Source organism: Manacus vitellinus, unplaced genomic scaffold (genome assembly GCF_001715985.3).
Source record: "Manacus vitellinus isolate BGI_N305 unplaced genomic scaffold, ASM171598v3 scaffold_23_pilon, whole genome shotgun sequence".
Classification (NCBI taxonomy): domain Eukaryota; kingdom Metazoa; phylum Chordata; class Aves; order Passeriformes; family Pipridae; genus Manacus; species Manacus vitellinus.
In genome coordinates, this window is record NW_021939718.1 from 10,870,626 (window position 1) to 10,886,467 (window position 15,842).

The 15,842-nt window shown below is 37.6% G+C and overlaps 1 protein-coding gene across 1 annotated transcript in view; it reads left to right on the top strand.

The window, feature by feature from the left end:
* The window catches only part of EDIL3 (EGF like repeats and discoidin domains 3), a 224,243-nt gene extending 209,084 nt beyond the window's left edge, over positions 1–15,159 (top strand). The window contains exons 10-11 of the mRNA XM_008923074.2: positions 4,313–4,468; positions 14,747–15,159. Coding sequence (XP_008921322.1) covers positions 4,313–4,468; positions 14,747–14,896 — 306 coding nt within the window. The 3' untranslated portion in view covers positions 14,897–15,159. The remainder of the gene's footprint in view (positions 1–4,312; positions 4,469–14,746) is intronic.
* The last annotated feature ends 683 nt before the right edge of the window (positions 15,160–15,842 follow it).

A 15,842-nucleotide genomic window follows, 5' to 3' on the forward strand; every position in this document is an offset into this window, starting at 1 on the left:
GTTGTTGCTGCCTTGTAAGTGTCCAAGGCCAGGTTGGACCAGGCTTGGAGCAACCTGGTCTAGTGGAAGGTGTCCCTGCCCATGGCAGGGAGTTGGAAAGGGATGAGTTTTAAGTTCCCTTCCAACCCAGCCTTCTGGAATTCTATGACCTTATCTAAACCCCCCATTAATATGTGAGGTCATGGAAACTTCTGCCATTTGTGCCTTCTTGAGGCTTGTCTTCTCCTAAGCCAGAATTGCAGCATGGCTCTGTTTCCAGGAGAGACTGTGTGAGCTGTCTGGTTCTTCACCTTCCACACATGACCTCATGAAAGATGCTCATTTCTTCTCCTGGGTCCTGTCCACACAGGGCTTATTATTCATGTGCTCTCCTAGACTGCAAGTCTGATGACGAGCAGCTGAGGGAGCTGGGGGGTCTCAGTCTGGAGAAGAGGAGTCTCAAGGGGGATCTTCTCACTCTCCACAACTCCCTGATGGGAGGGTGGCATTGGGGGGGGTGCTGGGGCAGGGGCGAGCAGGCTCTGCTCCCAAGGAACAGGGGACAGGACCAGAGGAAACAACCTCAAGCTGTGCCAGGGGAGGGTCATGTTGGATCAGGGAAAAATTCTTCACTGAAAGGGTGGTAAAGTGCTGGAACAAGAGTTCACCATCCTGGAGGGATTTAAAAGCTGTGTAGCTATGGTGCTTAGGGACATGGTTTAGTGGTGGACTTGGCAGTGTTAAGTTACTGTTTGTACTTCGAGTTCTGAGAGTTATGGTTGATTAGCTCTGGACTAGGCAAGGCTTGCATGTGACTGTTTTCATAATCATGGAATTGCAAGACATTTTGGGTGGAAAGGGACCTTAAAAAGCCCATCCAGTCCCGCCCACTGCCATGAACAGGGACAATTTCCACTATCCCAGGCTGCTCCAAGCCCTGGCCAATCTGACCTTGGACACTTCCAGGCCAGGGATAGGACAAACACAGCTTCTCTGGGCAACAGAAGGGTTGTTTCTCCTGATCCAGAAGACCTATTTCCAGTACAAGTACTCATCACTACACATCTAACTGCACAGACATGGGGTTCATGCTGCACATCCAGGCAGTGGTTCGTTAAAAATGTTTCACAGTCAGGTGGATTTATCTTTGTACATTCTTTAAATTAATTCTCCTCCAAATCACACAGAATCATCTGTAATATCTGAAACAAGGTGGGAAAAGGGAATAGTTATAGCCTGAGAGGGTTCTTTCAGACACAAGATGTTAAACTGCATTTTGATCAGCTCCTTGTAGAAACGTACATTAACTGTAAACCATGGTTCTTCTTGTAAGGAGGTAATGATCCTATCAGTTGCAGACTAATTGCCTCTACCTTATTCTAAATTCTGCTGCATTGAAAAACCGAGAGTCACATTCTAATCCTAATCACATTCAACTCTGAAGAATACATAGTGGTTGTGTGTTAATTCAACTTCTCTCCCCAGTAATTTGTTTGATTGTCTGTTACTTGCAATCTGCACTAACTGAATAAATGTGTTCTGTGTCCTGATGGGAAGTTATGACTTTCATTTAAGCTACTTTAATGCAGATGTTTTGCCTACAAATGGTGTAAATTCTTCTCACCTTTCTGTTCTAAAGTAGTTTCAATGAACAGAATGAAAAAAAAGAATGTTAACCATTTGTAGAAGGTAATAAAGCAACAGAGCAAAAACTGTATTTATTTAATACTGGGTTAATAATGATCTTTGTGGCTTGAAAGCTTCACATCATCTTATGAATAAATTAGTAAATAAGGGTGCTAAAATATGAGAAGGAGAAGGTGGTGCTATATCCCTTATTCTGTTCCTCCATCTCAAGTAACAGGTATTGTCTGTATTGTCAAGACCTGGAACAGAGTCTATCTTTTCATACTACTTTTTTCTTTCACATTTTTTTTAATATAATACACACACACATATATTCTACATAGTCCTATATAAGTCTTTTTGAAAAACACTGAGCATATGCTAAATTACCTTCCAGCTTCCCACATCATTTTCCTGAACAAGAGTACAAGGCCAATGGATATGTCCTATAAGCACAAAACAATCATTAGTAGGACATTTTTATTAACACTAGATCATGTGATAATAGAGATTTATTGTGATTTTACCTTTGGAATCCCCTGAATCTTAATGAGAATTTTTTTTTCTCCCTGTTCTGAATTTCAATGAGAAATACTCCAAGTGTCATGGCCATGTTAAATATTTGTGAAATCCTTCCAGCTTACTTTCAGCATTTTAAAAATAAACAACTGGTTTTGTGGAGGCATTTTTTCAAGTTAACAGAAGAGACATTGACTTTTAGTACAAGAAGCATTCTCTGCTAAAAGGAGGTTACACTTGTAAAATGCTAATGTCTAAATTATTTATAAAGATAACCTGAAGTTGACTCTCAAAGGTTTAGTTCAAAAGCTACCTGAAAGTGTTGACCAATTAGTGATTTCTTACCAGATCAGGCTGGGGTTGGGGTTTTTTTTGAAAAACAGACTATTCATTCAAACTCCAAAATATTTGGAAGGAAGGTCTGGAAACCTGATGTTTATTAATTTATGAAAGACTTATACTAATTAGCAGTGTTCATTTCCCAGAGACATATTTAGGCTGCAGAACCAAGCCCTGCTGCACTCCTTATAGAAAGAAAGAAGTCCTATCAGGCCATCCATGAAAGCATCCAAAACTGACTACTGCTCTGAGAGAGTTCTTCTCTCTCTCTCTCCATTGAACAGAGAGAACACAAAAAGAGTTTTGCCTCCCAAAGATACTTTCCTCGTATCCTAGGGTGCTCTCCTGAGCAACAGTGCTCCTACCAGAGGGCAATAAATTAGTTCATTCTGGTAAAACCAAAATTCTTGAGACATCTATGGACACTGACATTTTCTGGTTAAGGTTGTGGTATCTCAGTATCCAATATTTTTAAGTTACTTCTTTTCTTAAAAGGATTTACTACTCATTATTTTCTACTCTTTGGTCAAATGTTGGGATCTCTGTCTGATTGCTCCAAAGAGTCATTTTTTCCTCTTCTGTTCTTATAAATGCACTCTTACACTTTTCTGTGTTTTCTTCTTTATAGCATCATAGAATCACAGAATGGTTTGGATTGGAGGGACCTTAAAGCTCATCCCATTCCACCCCCTGTCATGGACAGGGACACCTTCCACCAGATCAGGCTGCTTCCAAAAAATCCAACACTGGATCTTCAGCATTTGGATCAGTCAGAGATTTTTAATTTCTTCACATTCTCTTTTTAGTATTTTTTTTCTGTATAAACATATTAATCTTCTTCTCAAGGAATTTAGCCCTCCTCTCATTTTTCTGTAATATTTTTACTGTTAGTCTCTCTTGCCAGATTTAATGGACAGTATTAAAAATACCAGCTGCTTCACAACCATTTATTGTTTGAAATAAATCTACCTTTTTTTTTCTTTTTTTTTATTGGCTTGCCACATTTCTAGGGGACACAGAAGGAAACCTAAGTTATACTCTCACATTTCAAGAAAATGTCAGTGTTGATAGGGAATTCAGCTCTTCATTCTTCCTCTGAAAATACATTAATAGGTCAATTTACTTCTGTTATTGTATTCTTTTCCTTGATCATTTTAATCCAAGGCATCTGACCCAAATCTGTTATATCCGGTTTTGGTTCTGGCTCAAAAAAACTGATTACAGATTGGCTGACCCATACGAAAGGTACTTGGAAGCTAAGATTTTATTAGAGTTTAGGATTCCTGCCTTGCATTTTTAAAAGTCTTGTGCTAAGATTACAAAATAAAGAACTCAAAAAAAAAATTGAAAATCAAGGAATGAGAAAGTTTGAGGTCTCGAGATAAAAAAGAAAGAAAAGCATAAGGAAAGAAGAAATTTCAGCAGGAAAAGAAGCATGATAGTAGATATTTTAGAAAACTTAGTAAGGCATGGGCTCTGGGTCTGTAAAGGAAATTGAAAGGCACTTGGGGAATCTGATTATTGGGAGCACGTGGGAACACTTTTTAGTTACACATCATTCCCAGTGGTGCTCGCTGTTTTGTTGGGACCGTGTATGACACTCAACACACTACAAAGTGGCATGAGGTTAGCTCTGTTGTGCCATTAGGTAGTAAAAACAATAAGTACAAAAAAATGAAAAATAAAATAAATCGGTTGACTTAGAGCTTGGAGGAGGAAAATTACTTTCTGTGGGAGAGCCATGGTGAAAGCTGCACCATTTTGCTTTGGTGTGGTGTAAGGTCAGACTGCAAACAGAAGCTATTCTAATGACATTCTCCTCTATTTTGTTTATTTCTGTTCCATTCAGGTCGACCTGCTCGTCCCTACAAAAATCACTGGGATCATTACCCAGGGAGCTAAAGATTTCGGTCATGTCCAGTTTGTGGGGTCCTACAAGCTTGCCTACAGCAATGATGGGGAGCACTGGAAAATATACCAAGATGAGAAGCAGAAGAAGGATAAGGTAAAGCACAGAGAAAATTGGTATTTGGGTTGTGTTGACCCCACAGTCTGTAGGTTATTGCACACTGCCTGGTTTATGGGGTTCCATTTGCATGGGATCCCACAGATAAAAGTCAAGGTGGATAAAAAAAGAATCATATAACACCATGACATTCACAGTGCAGCAATATTACACCTATCAGTGCAATGCACCTGACTTAATGCTATTAAATATGGGACATAAAACTTTGCAGTTCTCCATTTATTGGAATTATTTCTTTATTTAACTCCAAAGGGGAAGGTGTGTAAATGGAAGTTTATTTGTATATTCAGAAACAGTGTTTGAGTGCAAATTTTAGTAACCATGCACTATTTTCAGTATTTTTTGTGAAGCACATCTTTAGTGTACCTCATTACCTGTAACCATTTTGGACTGATTTTTTCTTTCTCGAAATTAATGGGTTTCAAATAACCAATGAAAATATTATTTTTATTACACTGTTAAATGAATAAAAGCATTTTAAAAAGTTTCACAACTTCCTTTGCCAATGTTTAATGAGCAGCATAGGGAAAGTATAGGTTTGCTGATTGATTTACCTGGAAACATTTAACTTTCCTTATTCATTATACCTTTGCTTTAAACTGCATAACACTTTCATACTGCAAGTACCTCAATTCACAATATCATGTGTTAAGAAAAATATTACAGCATATGCATCGCTTAAGGGAAAGTTAAGCAAGCTGACAAAATGTGAATTATTTATTAGTTATCTTAGTGGGGTTATGTCTTATTGAAACAGGAGGTCCATTTATTGAAATACCAGATGGCTGATATGTCTGATAACTTCTCAAATCTGGGTATTCAGGTTGATAAATGTTCCCATTTACACTTGTATTTTTTAATATAAGTAAAGATTCTTCAGAAAAACAAAATCATATCCACCGCATTGGTCAATTAAATTAATTTTTTTTAAGTAGTGAGAAAGCTTTTGGTATGTATTGACATGTGTTGTGTGAGTACAAGGAGATCTAATGATAAGGGTTTAGACCACTGCACCTTCTAAATTTCTCTGATTTTAAATGATTGATCAAATATATACATATTTATTGGGGGAAAATGTCCTAAACTATTGGGTTAAATATGTACATAGCAGTACGTCCCTATCTGCATTGTCAAGTTATGTTTGTAAGATTATCACCCAAAGATGATGGGTGCCTGATCTGTAAAGTCCCACTTAAGAGCCAAATGTCAAGTCACTGTGGTTTTAACTCACACTGACATTTTTCCCTGTGAAATTCTAAGGCGTTTTAATATGGAAAACCAAATCAGTTGTTTTAGCCAGGACTTTCAGTTTAGAAGGTCCTGACACTGATGATTATTGATGTCTCTGATATAATTGGTTATCAGATAAAAATTGAAAACAAACAGCTCACCTTTCATAGGAATTCCATAAATACATTCAATATAAATGACAAATAGTCACTTCAGTGCTTTGTTCGCATCCTATTTTAACTCCCTGTAATTTAAAAAGAGAAGGGAATGTTCTACTGTGAAAGGTCTTCTCCAAGCCAAACTTTTGTTAGTGAACGATTGCACTCATTTTATTGTAAAGGAAAAACATGCATCCAAATCTAAAAGAAAATGCACTCTGACTTAACACCACTGTTCCAGTCTACACTAGTTTGTACCATTTCCCAAAGCAACCAAATTCTTTTGTTTTCGTCATCATCTGTGTTGTTAACTACTATACACATATTCTGTTAGGAACAATGGAAAACTCTCAATCATTCTCCCATTAAAACATATCACATCCTATATTAATTAACATCCCTAAGAGTAAAATAGATGCACATTATCATGATTCTTTAACAGATCAAGAGCAATTAACAGCAGAATAAGACCAAATACACTTTGTTGGAAAGTAGAAGTTAGCATTCCTGAATCTAAATTTGTACAAAGGAAAGAAATATCATTTAGTAAGAGTCAAGACCTAGGTCTTTGATACAGAAACACAAATCTAGAATATCTTTGCTATTTTTAATTTTTCCCATATCACAAAAGTCTGAAAAAGTCAAAAGTCTGATGGCAGACATTACAGAAGTGAGTGAATTTGGGAAATAAGTCTGTTCAATTCTAGAGCTAAGGCTTAATTCAATTATTTGTCCTTGACCTCATGTAAGACTCATATCCTGCACTATTTTCCATCAGATTATTATTTAATATGTTCACAGAAACAGATATTGATGAAAATTCTACAATGTAAACAGACAACTCCAGTATTTAAATATCCTTAAAGGTGGAAAGTGGCTTATCCCCCTCACAGCAACCCTACCCTCAGAGGACAGAAAAGACTGATTTTATCTTAATTTTTCCAGTTTGTTTTGGCTGGAATACTTTAACCTATTTCTTCTTAGTTTGTTCTTGGGGAAAAATCAATCCTTTTTCTTTCAGTCTTCCCTCAAAGTGTTTATTTTCTCAACATCAGATCATTATTTTGTATTCTGATTGGAGCAGCTTTTCCTGAAGTGTGTTTTCACAAACTTGGTGCAATCTTTAGCACAGAACTACTGCCTGTTCCATCATTCTCCATAACCTGTGACATTGGTTATGACTTCCTAAGGTTTGGCTTGCTACTCATCATTATTAAATTGCAATATTGTTCTTTCTCCAATTTGCCAAGACCACTCCGAAATTTGATCTCACCTTTTGAAATGGGAACAAGCTTGATCACGTCTGTACTCATAGCAAGTAAATCAATTTCCATTGTCCATTTCATTACTGAGAGTACATAAATTTCCTTGGCCAGGGGAAAGGAGTCCATTTAACCCAGCAAACCCTCCTAGTCAGACACCAAACCACAGCAATGCTGTACCTCACCCATGAGAATCTGGGGAGAAATAGCATCACTGGTCCTATCTGACAGTGTCATCTTCACACAGGATCCACAATAATTTCCTTATCTTAAGGTGAGACACAAGATTTGTTCCCAAATGCAGGAACACTGTAGAAGAAACCAAGTTTTTGCAGCAAAGTGAAACTGTTGTGAAATGTTTCATTTGTATTCAGGAGATACAGAAGGGAGGTAAAAGGTAGATACTGACAACTATCAAAAACAGCGAGCATAAATTATTCATACTTCACCCTCATTAGCTTCTATTTATTAACTGAACGTCTTGATTTGTTCTATGACGGATAGAATGTACAGATTCCTTATTTCTTCTGCAGGTGATTTACTCATTCTATACTCATCCTGTCATCCTTGTATAATCATCCAAAAATTTTGGAGAAAGGTGGTTCCAAAACATTTCAGGAAAAGGAAGACAGGATGGGAAAAAAAAACAAACCAAACAAACAACCCAAAAACCTTATTTTTAAAGTCCCAGACACAGAAATTAGGGAGATATTCATAGGCTGGCAATAATGATTTGTGGATGAATATTGTGATTTTAATGCATTTAAGTAAGAGCTGAGAACTTAATCCTGTCTGGTGCTGAGCATCTCACTATTCCTCAGTTTATAGGATGAGTCCTACATATCAAGAGACCTCACTGAATTCCTGAGGTTGTTCCCTTTTCCCTCTTCATCATTTGTGATGTGATTTTACAAAGGAAAAACAAGTATTGGTCTCTCGTATTATATTGTGTAAAATACAATATATTGTATCTTGTATATATATTTGTATAAATGCATAAAATATTGTATCTTGCACACTGTGTGCAGCCTGTGTCTTTGATCAGTCTGTAACAAAATAGTGGTTTAGAGGAGAAGTAAATACAGTGTTCAGTTTTCTTCTTTGCACCATTTCAAATGGAAAAGCTGCTCCAAGAACAATGTCCCCTCCAGCCCCTGTTTGGCTTCTGCTGTTTTAATGGCCAGTCATTTCATTTCACATCTGTGCTGAATTTCTGTGAGTACAGACAAAAGTTTTACTGGTGCATAAAAAAAATATATGACTTTAGAAAATGAAGCCTTTCTCATTCATTTTAAATGGTTTGAATGAGTTGCCTGGAAAAATATGAAAGCTTTGCCTGTTGCCTCGAAGAAGTAAAATAAACTATGTTGCAGGCTGTCACACAGGAAGAAAATATATTTTAGAAACAGGACCAGAGCTAATAGCTATCTTATTTTTCTCAACTAGAGGTCAGTAGCTCACTATGCTTCCAAAGCTAAGGACATCCAACCCAAATCTGACCTCTTTTTTTTTTTTAAATTCACATTCCACATGTGATTTATAAATTGCACATCCTGCTGCAGGTAACTCAAGGCCAGCCGCAGTGTCAAATGGCATTTCAAAGGCTGTTTTTTACAGGAAGATGAGAACATTTGAAAGTAGCCTAAAGGAGTCTGGCAGTCTGCATCATTGTCAGTCATCATCAGCCATCAACAGTGCAATTAGCTACAGGTAGACAATATCCAGTATGCAAATGGCCACTGGATTTGGGTACAGAGTGATGGAATTAGTTATAAGTTATATGCTTTTGTATGTGCATTATATTGCCAGAGAAATAGAAGACAGGAACCTACTTACAAATGGAAAGTTAGATCATGTCAAATTAAAAAGTCTTCCTGCTAGATTTGCTAATGGTTTTTCTGATGTTGTTTAATTATTTAATACCTGGTTTACACTGGTAGATTTCATTCCTACATATAATCTACATACTTGGCACAGGTAGGGGCTTTTGTTTTAGCAATATTGTTATTATTACTATTTAATACTATTATTTACAGTAATACTTGTAATTTCTATTCTAAGTGACTTTTTTCTGCACTGATTTAAATTGCAAATGACTTCTATAATTTTCAGCAGTAATAAGATGATTTCTGACAGATGACAACCTTGCTATACTCATTCTAGGTATCTGTCTCCCTCATACCACACCAAGAGCTGAGGGAAGACAAAATGCTCATATAAACAGTCTACCTTGAATTTCTGGGGGGGGGACACGTTGATCTTCAAAATATTTCTCTTTTTGACTTTGAACCTCCTATAAACTATGAACAGTGGACTAAATTCCCATTTTATTACCATCAGTACGTAGATTAAATGGGAAAGATAGGAAGAATGTGATAATATGTTTCATAAGTTTAAAGGTTTTATCTACTTGTATCTATTCTGAACCTCAAGAAATAATAAAGGTCATGTAATATATAATCATGTGTATCATATATAAATACACTTTATGTATAACAACGGAGGGAAAGGATGACTTTTTTCTTCTCTTAAGCACTCCAAAATACATATGCACACACTTACATGTGTGTGTTTATATATCTATATATGTCTATTAAAAAATCCTTCACCAGTCTTTTACTGTGGAAAGCATCTTCCAAGGGATGTAATATCCCTATAAACAGTAGCTCTGTTTCTGGTGAGGAATCAACACCTCTTTCGCTTTGTGTAGTCCACCTGTGGAAAGGTGGTGAAAAGGTCACTCCACCAGCAGCAAAAAATTTCAAAGTAACTAATTGGACTCCTCAAATCTGCAGATTCCTTCCCTTGCTTAAGCAAGTCTTCTTTGGTGAATAGTAATGAAATATAAAATGTTGCTAAAGTAAAAGGAATATGGCTGTCAGAAATTGCTTTTCATGCAAATTCTTTTTACATTTTAAATGAATAATGTCCCCTTTATTTATATGAACACTGAGATGTTCTGCACTGAAGTAAACTCCAAAGTCAGGTGTAGACACTTTATAAAACAATCTTCTTCTAATATGGGCAGGATTAACTGCTCCATGAGATGTTTAAAATATTCTGCTCAGAGTGAAAAATATGGTTAAGCTAAAGCAGACAACATAGTGACTTTACCATCTCAGAGCTCATTATTCAGTCTCAACTCAGCCATTATTATAAATAGCAGGAACCAGTAACGCTACGGGTGATGAAGACATTTCATGTAAATACAAGTTTCTGTGAGATATGAGCTCCAGAAAGGCTGTCTTTGGAGAATCAGGTTCTCTGAATTTTCATCCTCTGTGAACATCCACTGGCACAGAGCCACAAACTATTTCACCCGCTACAGCCACCTATTAACAGGTCCTGTGGATGTGCCCTAAATACAAGTTTGGAGCAAACCAAACATCAGTGGTGATAAATTCCACTTTTCTCAATCTGGTAGTCTTCAGATATTTTCCCTAAATTATTCTGTCTTAAAACATAGAATAGTTTTCTTTTTTAAATTCTAATCAACTTACACTGTCAGTATTTGGATTTACTGCTGATGCCATAAAACAGTTCTGTTGAAAAATCTCAGTGAATGTTTGAAGTCAAGACATTCAAATTTCTTGTTGGACACAAGTATAAACAAGAATTGCTTATAATTCAGAAATCCTTTTTTTTTTTGGCAGAGAGTATCAGTACCTATTTTCCAGGTTTTCATTCTCTTTTGCATAAAATGATCATGAATTAAGTTATCATATTTAAAAGCACAACAGATGCATTTTTTATGTTTTTTCTTTTAATAACAGCTGTAAGAGACTAAACTACAGCGGAGCTACACATGGATGTGGGGTCTGTATGTGTAAAATTGCTGCAGCTGCTGAGTAAATGTTTTAGCAAGTTACGCCTTTTAAATATGCGACTGACATAAATAGATATAGCCAGTATAAAATCTGTAACATTCTACAACAGAAGTGTCAAAAACCAGGAGATTTTTAGTCCATTTTTACCAAAAAAATGTACCTTGCAATGTGTAGAGTCACTGACTGGGAGGAAGCTGAAGCTCTGTCCAAAGGAAGGAGCATCCTGTAGCAGATACCAGAAAATTTAAATAGTAGGGCTGTTATGCTTCCCTGGTGCACTTTCCCAGCTTCTGGCTTTTTTTTTTTTTTTATCTGTGTCCTTACTAGCCCCTGCTGGCTTTGCCCCTCACAGTTTATCTGATCTTTAACAGTAGTTAAAGGCTGTGAGAGTTGTGCCACTGTTTAATTATGTGTTGAATGGGGAACTGTGACCTTTGGGTGGCCCAGGATGACCCTACTGTCATTACAAGAGGACAGTGCAATATTACCTACTGTCTGTTTTCCTCACACCACTTAGGGTTTTATAGACATCTATAATATCTCCTTTCAGGCTGAAGGGACTTATCTGTTTAATAATTTGCAAAAGGACATTCTTCAGTGCTTGTGGCTGTCTTGATGCTTCTCTCTATTTATTTGCCATTTGGGATAAGGCAGGAGCAGATCTGCACCAACACAGAGCTCAAAATGAAGATTTTTCGCTGTTTTTATGCTCTTACGCATTAATAACTCACATTCTGTACTTTATTCAGTCACCTTCTTTTTTTCTTTTTTTTTTTTTTTGTCAGTGAGCATATTTTTACATACAGCTGTATGTTGTAATTCAAACATCAGCTTCTCAAATGTTGGTAAATCATTACAGTCTTCAGAGGTAGTGTATCCCGAAAAAACTACTCAGAAACAAATTTGAGGAGTGGTCATTGAGAGGTACCAGCTCTTCAAGAGCTTTCAATTGCTTAGGTGGTTTATTTAGAATTGACTGTTTGGGCATAAAGCAATATAAAGTTACTTTTGGCTACACAAATAGTTTTTTTTTGATGTCAGATGTCATGTTTTGTCCTTAGTCCTCCCTACTCTTTCCAAGTTCCTTCACTCCATTAGTGAATTGAGGCTGAAACAAAATAAAAAGTGACAAAAATTTTTTTTTCCTTAGAAAAATTTGCCATTTGGCCTCAGCAAAAAAATCCAGTACGTTTGTCTTAGAATGTTATATATCGGCTGATCACATTGGTCGATGCTGACAAAGCTTCCCTCTCTTTCTGGTAAATTTATTTCCCTGAAATCTGTTCTCTGATCTAGCACATTTAGTTATTCCCTGAAACCAGATTTGAATATTGAGGGAAAGTGAATCTCATATTTGCATAAAAGTAACCTCTGAAACAGATGAGTTTGAATTCAAGTGGTAATGAAGTTATGTATAAGCTAAAAATAAAATTTAGTTCTTGTTTTCCTGCTGTAAGTAAATTATATAATCCTATCTTCTTCAGGTGAATTTGTTGCTGGGCTTGCATTACATAATTTTATTCATTTTGCATAGCTATATTATGATATGAATACTGGGGCTGTAAAGAGGTTCTCCTGGTAAACCACTTTTTTTTTTTTTTCCTAAGCCTTCATTTAAATACTATCTTTGAAATGCATCTTCCATAGGGGGAATGAAGTAGTGAATAAAATTAGTTTCCAGTAGTTCTGCAGCAAGAACTGTCTGTATTTATGCATTGCTTATCATCTAGCTTGGTAAAAAATATCAACAGATATATCACATGCATGTGCAAGAAGTGACATATATATAAAAAAAACTATTTTCAAGCTTTCCTAGCTGGGGATGCTGGGGGGTTGCCACTCCGTAATTTTAATAATGAGCTTACTGCCTTTTATTGTATGCTACAGATGAAACTCAACTTCAGGTGCAACCCTGTTAGCTCAGGCTCCAGCTGATTTATGCAATCAACACTGTACTCAGGCAGAAAACAATTTTTTCTGTGGTAAATAGATATTTTTTCTCCTTAGAGTCACAACACTGGTGTTTCTGTGGTCAGTCTCTCTGCAATTTTATCCATCTTATCTGAACTGCTACATATTTTAATGCTCCCATCTCCATGTTAGTGAGATGCCAGACAAGAAGGGGAATTCATCACTTGTGAAAGAGCATCACTAATGGAGGGCACATGTTTCATTTGGGGTGCTAAATTTATAACACTGAGGGAGGCTTCCAAAATTCAAATAAGACGTGCAGCATAGAGATCAGAAGCTGTGTAAACATGTTACAAAAGGGCTAAAATAGTAGATCAGCCTCTTCTGAACTCAAACTGTAACATTTTCCCAAGAACTTCTAGGAAAGTTGTAATTCTGCATTAATTCAGTCATATAAGCACACCTCCAGGAGGTCCATATATTCTTCTCTGCATGGTGCAAACAACAGCCATTTGTTTCAAGTTAAAAAGCCACCAGACTCACTTTTTACCAATGAGAAGTGAATTGGCTGACATTTTAAGAGAATAAACACTTCCCATAAAAACTGAAAATAACCCAAGGGGATAATCTGATCATTTTGCCAAAAATTGGTGTTATGGCCTTTGAATTTAAATAGTATCTGTCAGGGGGAAAAATCTGGCACTGATTTAACACAGACAGAAGTTTGGGAACTCATGTGTTGCTTAAACAATACTAGTGGAAATAAGATCATAACATGCCCTGTACTATGCTAGGATTTTTTAATTTGATCACAACCAAATGCCCTTAATTCATCTGCTGACTTTTGCTTGACATGAGAAGAGTATCCTTGATAATCACCAACTTTACAAAGGCTTTGTGTAGTTACATCCATTCATAAGTGATACAATAAATTTCTTCTTAATTTTAATTATTGTTATTTTCTTGGAAACAATAACATGATCTCCTGAGATTAATTTGAGATGATACAAATGCCAAGTAGAAAGACATTTAATTTTTTAAATGTTAATGAATTTTATGTAAATTTTGGGCCAGGCCCTGAGTGTTGGCAGTAGATTAAGCTTTGAATCAAGGAGGGGCAGGCATTGATCTCTTCTCTGTGGAGACCAGTGACAGGATCCAAGGGAATGGCCTGAAGTTGTGTAAGGGGAGGGTTAGGTTGGATATCATGGAAAGAGTTCTTCCCTCAGAGGGTGGTTGGGCCTGAACAGGCTCCCCAGGGCAATGATCACAGCATCAAGGCTGACAGAGCTCAAGAAGTGTTTGGATGATACTCTGGGTCACATGGTGTAACTCTTTGGGATGGTCCTGTGCAGGGCTGAGGATTGGACTTGATGATCCTTGTGGGTCCCTTCCAACTCAGAATATTCTGAGATTCTGTGAATCAAAAGCTTGTATCTGCCACAGTGTGTCATTACATGCCATGGAATCCCAAAGTCTTAGTAAAGGCGGGTGCTCTTTGCAGCATCATTTCATAGAATCACAGGCTTGGATTGGAAGGGACCTTAAAACTCATCCAGTCCCACCCTGTGCTGTGGGCAATGACATCTTACATTAGCCTAGGTTGCTCCAAGCCCCGTCCAACCTGGCCTTAGACACTTTCAGGGTTGGGGCAGCCACAGCTCTTCTGGGCAACCTGTGCCAGGGTGTCACCATCCCCACAGGGAAGAATTCCTTCCTAATATCCCATCTAAACCTTGTCTCTGTCTATTTAAAACTTAAGTTCAATGCACAGATGATAAAAGTTGATTGCAGAGCAATGCCCATGGGTGCATCAGGGGCTATTCCTCAGCCCACGCACTCCTAAATCTCCTTGTTGCCTCCCTTCAGGTGTTCCAGGGGAACTTTGACAATGACACACACCGCAAGAACGTCATCGACCCACCGATCCATGCGCGGCACGTGCGGATCCTGCCTTGGTCATGGTACGGCCGGATCACACTGCGGTCAGAGCTGCTGGGCTGCACAGCTGAGAACTGAGAGGGTCCCACTGCCACCGAGGGTCCCTCTGTGGAGGAAACAGTGCAAAGCCTGTAGGATGCTGAGTCGGTGTTCCATGAACCAAGTGCTCGCTCATTTTATGGTAGGCCGCTAACTGTCTTTCGCACGGAGGTCTAAGCCTGCCCTTTAAGTGATCCAATCCAATTTTGTCCTTGAAATCTGTTAGTCTTATCCCTTCTGCTGTGGAATTATCCTCCTAGTTTTCCTTTGAGTTGTTCACACCAGTTGAAATGTATTAAGGGAAAAAAACCAACCAAACAGCAGCATCCTTTTTACAAGGGAAGAGAAATGGTGTGACAACTCTTGTTTGCAGCTTTAGGAACATTGGGCTGACAAGTTCTCCATAAATCATACTGTCATCTTACTTGCAAAAAGTGATACTGCAGCTTTTAGCAATAAGTTTACTTGGGGATGACTGCATTATAGTAATTGTGCCTATCAAACACTGTCAGTACTTATGATATATATTTTGGAAGATACTCCTTGGTACTGTAGAGCGCAGTACCTGTGGTGTTACAAGCTACCTTTCATCACTTTCATCTGGACAGCAGAGTCCATACACTTAGAGTGTTTTCCTGATTAGCCCCATTTTCCTCCTCTATTTTGCATGCTATAGAACATGACCTCCATCTTTTCTGTTTAGTATCACTGCTGATGTTGTTTTCCTTGTCAGAGGTCACCTGTTTGCATATGTAACCAAATCTGCTCTCAGTGTATTATGAAATTAATGAATTTGCCAAAGTTTATTCAATTTTGCTTGAGATGTGCTTTTTCAAGGAGGCAGAAATGAGACACCATGCTACTTGTGGTGTCTCATCTTCGGTGCCCATATAGGTAAAGGCACATGGTGCATCAGAAATCCCATTTCATTACTTGCCCAGGGGTGACCACACAGCCCTACACAAAGCTGCCTGCCCAGTTACTG